The 1860-nt window shown below is 58.1% G+C and overlaps 1 protein-coding gene across 1 annotated transcript in view; it reads right to left on the bottom strand.

The window, feature by feature from the left end:
- Positions 1-1860, bottom strand: part of NLGN3 (neuroligin 3) — a 20558-nt gene that overhangs the window by 18017 nt on the left and 681 nt on the right. Inside the window, exon 2 of the mRNA XM_077763264.1 lies at positions 71-724. Within this exon, the coding sequence (XP_077619390.1) occupies positions 71-527 (457 nt within the window). The 5' untranslated portion in view covers positions 528-724. The remainder of the gene's footprint in view (positions 1-70; positions 725-1860) is intronic.

Below are 1860 nucleotides of genomic sequence, written 5' to 3'. Positions count from 1 at the left end.
GATGGAAGCCACAAACACAACAGGGCGGGTGGGAGGCGGGGAGGGCACAGTGCCCGGCCGAAGCACTCACCATCCTCCGTGGGCACATAGACATTCAGGTAGAGGCAGTCTTCGTTGGGCTCCTGGATGTAAGTAGCGACAATATCCAGGTTGGCAGTGAACCAGACGGGCAGCATGACTTCGGGCACGGCTGTGTGGATGTTCTGGGGGCACACTGGGGGAAAGTGCGTGGCGTTCCGGATGCCCGACCAGGATGGGGGTGGCTCGGGGGGCAGGAAGCGTTTCTCGCCGATGGGGGGAGCTGCGTAGGGCACCCCCAGGTATTGATCCACAGGCCCCAGGATCTCACTGGGCAATGGTACCCGGGCACCCCTTAGCTTCCCAAAGTGAGTATTGACTGTGGGCGCTGGGGCCTGGGTACTGGCCCTCAGCACCAAGCTGAGGAACCACAGGGTGAGGCACAGGTTCCGGCCAACGGTGGACTTGGGGCTCAGGGACAGCGAGGGCGGGCCAAGCCGCAGCCACATGTTCTGGGCAGGGGGACTGGCAGGAAAGGCAGACTCCGGGGTCACAGCATCAGCCCCATAGGCAGCCCCTTCATGGCCACACTGACTTGAACCTCAAGACTGAGCTCTTGAGGGACACCTACAGGTGCCCGGCAATGCAGAGAGGTCGTCCAAGCACCACAGCTTCAGAAAGGGGACTCCCTCAGGGCCAGACAGGCCTGTGGAAAGAGGGAAGCATGCGTCATCCAAGATGGCCAGGGAGGGCCACAGAGCTGGGTCTTTAGGGCCCCACCAGGCTCGGGCTGGTCTCCTACAGTTAGGAGAGCTCTCCCATCCCAGGGCTTCCTGGGCCCCACAGACAAGCTCCACTGCCCGTCAGAACCAGTCTAGGTGCCTGGCGGCGGCTGGAAAATCCTAGGGGATGGCCCCAGTGACAGTTGTTGCCACTGCAAAGCCCCCAGGCCCCAACTCCGACTCCTCAGCTGATGGAGCTCATGCGGGTCAGCTGGAGCCAGAGCAGCATGTGGGAGCAGGGGGTGGGGAGGACTGGACACGGAGCCCAGGTCCCTGAGCCCACCACATGTGAACACCGAACTCTCTAGACCCCTGGACCCCGCAACCCAACCCCGCAAGGGGACCTCCCACCTCAGGAGAGGGTAGGATTGTGAACCTCCCAGTCTGGGGTTCCGGAAAAGCAGCAGATAGGCAAAGGGTCCCACGGAGGGATCCCCTCACCCTCGGCCAGGGCAAGGGGCAGGACGGCCACTCACCAGAGTCCCCAGGCCCTCCTGCGCCCTTCCTGTACATTTCTTCTCAGCCCTCACTGCTCCCAAAATCTTCAGCCTTGGTCCTTCCTGTCAGCTATCTCTATCTAATTCGCATGAGTGCCAGAACTGAGGCAGAAACCGCCCTGCCTAGCACCCCAGGCATTGTTGATACTCAGCCAGTGTAAAATAAACAACGGAGTGTGGGGGACACACATTCAGAGACTCATGAAAATAAACTCACAAAGACTCAAAGAGGGAGTGCGAGAGACCAAGCCAGGATCACAGACACTGCGATATTCACTCACAGAGACATATATTCCAAACCCACAGAGATCCCCTCATATAGTCCCACATTCTGAGACAGAGAGCCTCACAGAGCCAGAGTATCACAGAGAAATACATTCAGAGACACACACAGAGACTTACTGAAACAGAATCACACACACCACATAGGTAAATATCCAGAGACACATGCAGCATAATGGTGACACATAGGTGGAGACAGAAACAGGAATAGCAGCACACTCAAGATACACAGGCTTTCTGACACACAGTTATACAGTCAACACATATACACAGGAACACAG

This window comes from Crocuta crocuta, unplaced genomic scaffold, assembly GCF_008692635.1.
Source record: "Crocuta crocuta isolate KB4526 unplaced genomic scaffold, BGI_CrCroc_1.0 scaffold440, whole genome shotgun sequence".
Taxonomy (NCBI): domain Eukaryota; kingdom Metazoa; phylum Chordata; class Mammalia; order Carnivora; family Hyaenidae; genus Crocuta; species Crocuta crocuta.
Note: the sequence above shows the minus strand (reverse complement) of the source record. Positions and strands in the feature narration are given on the sequence as shown.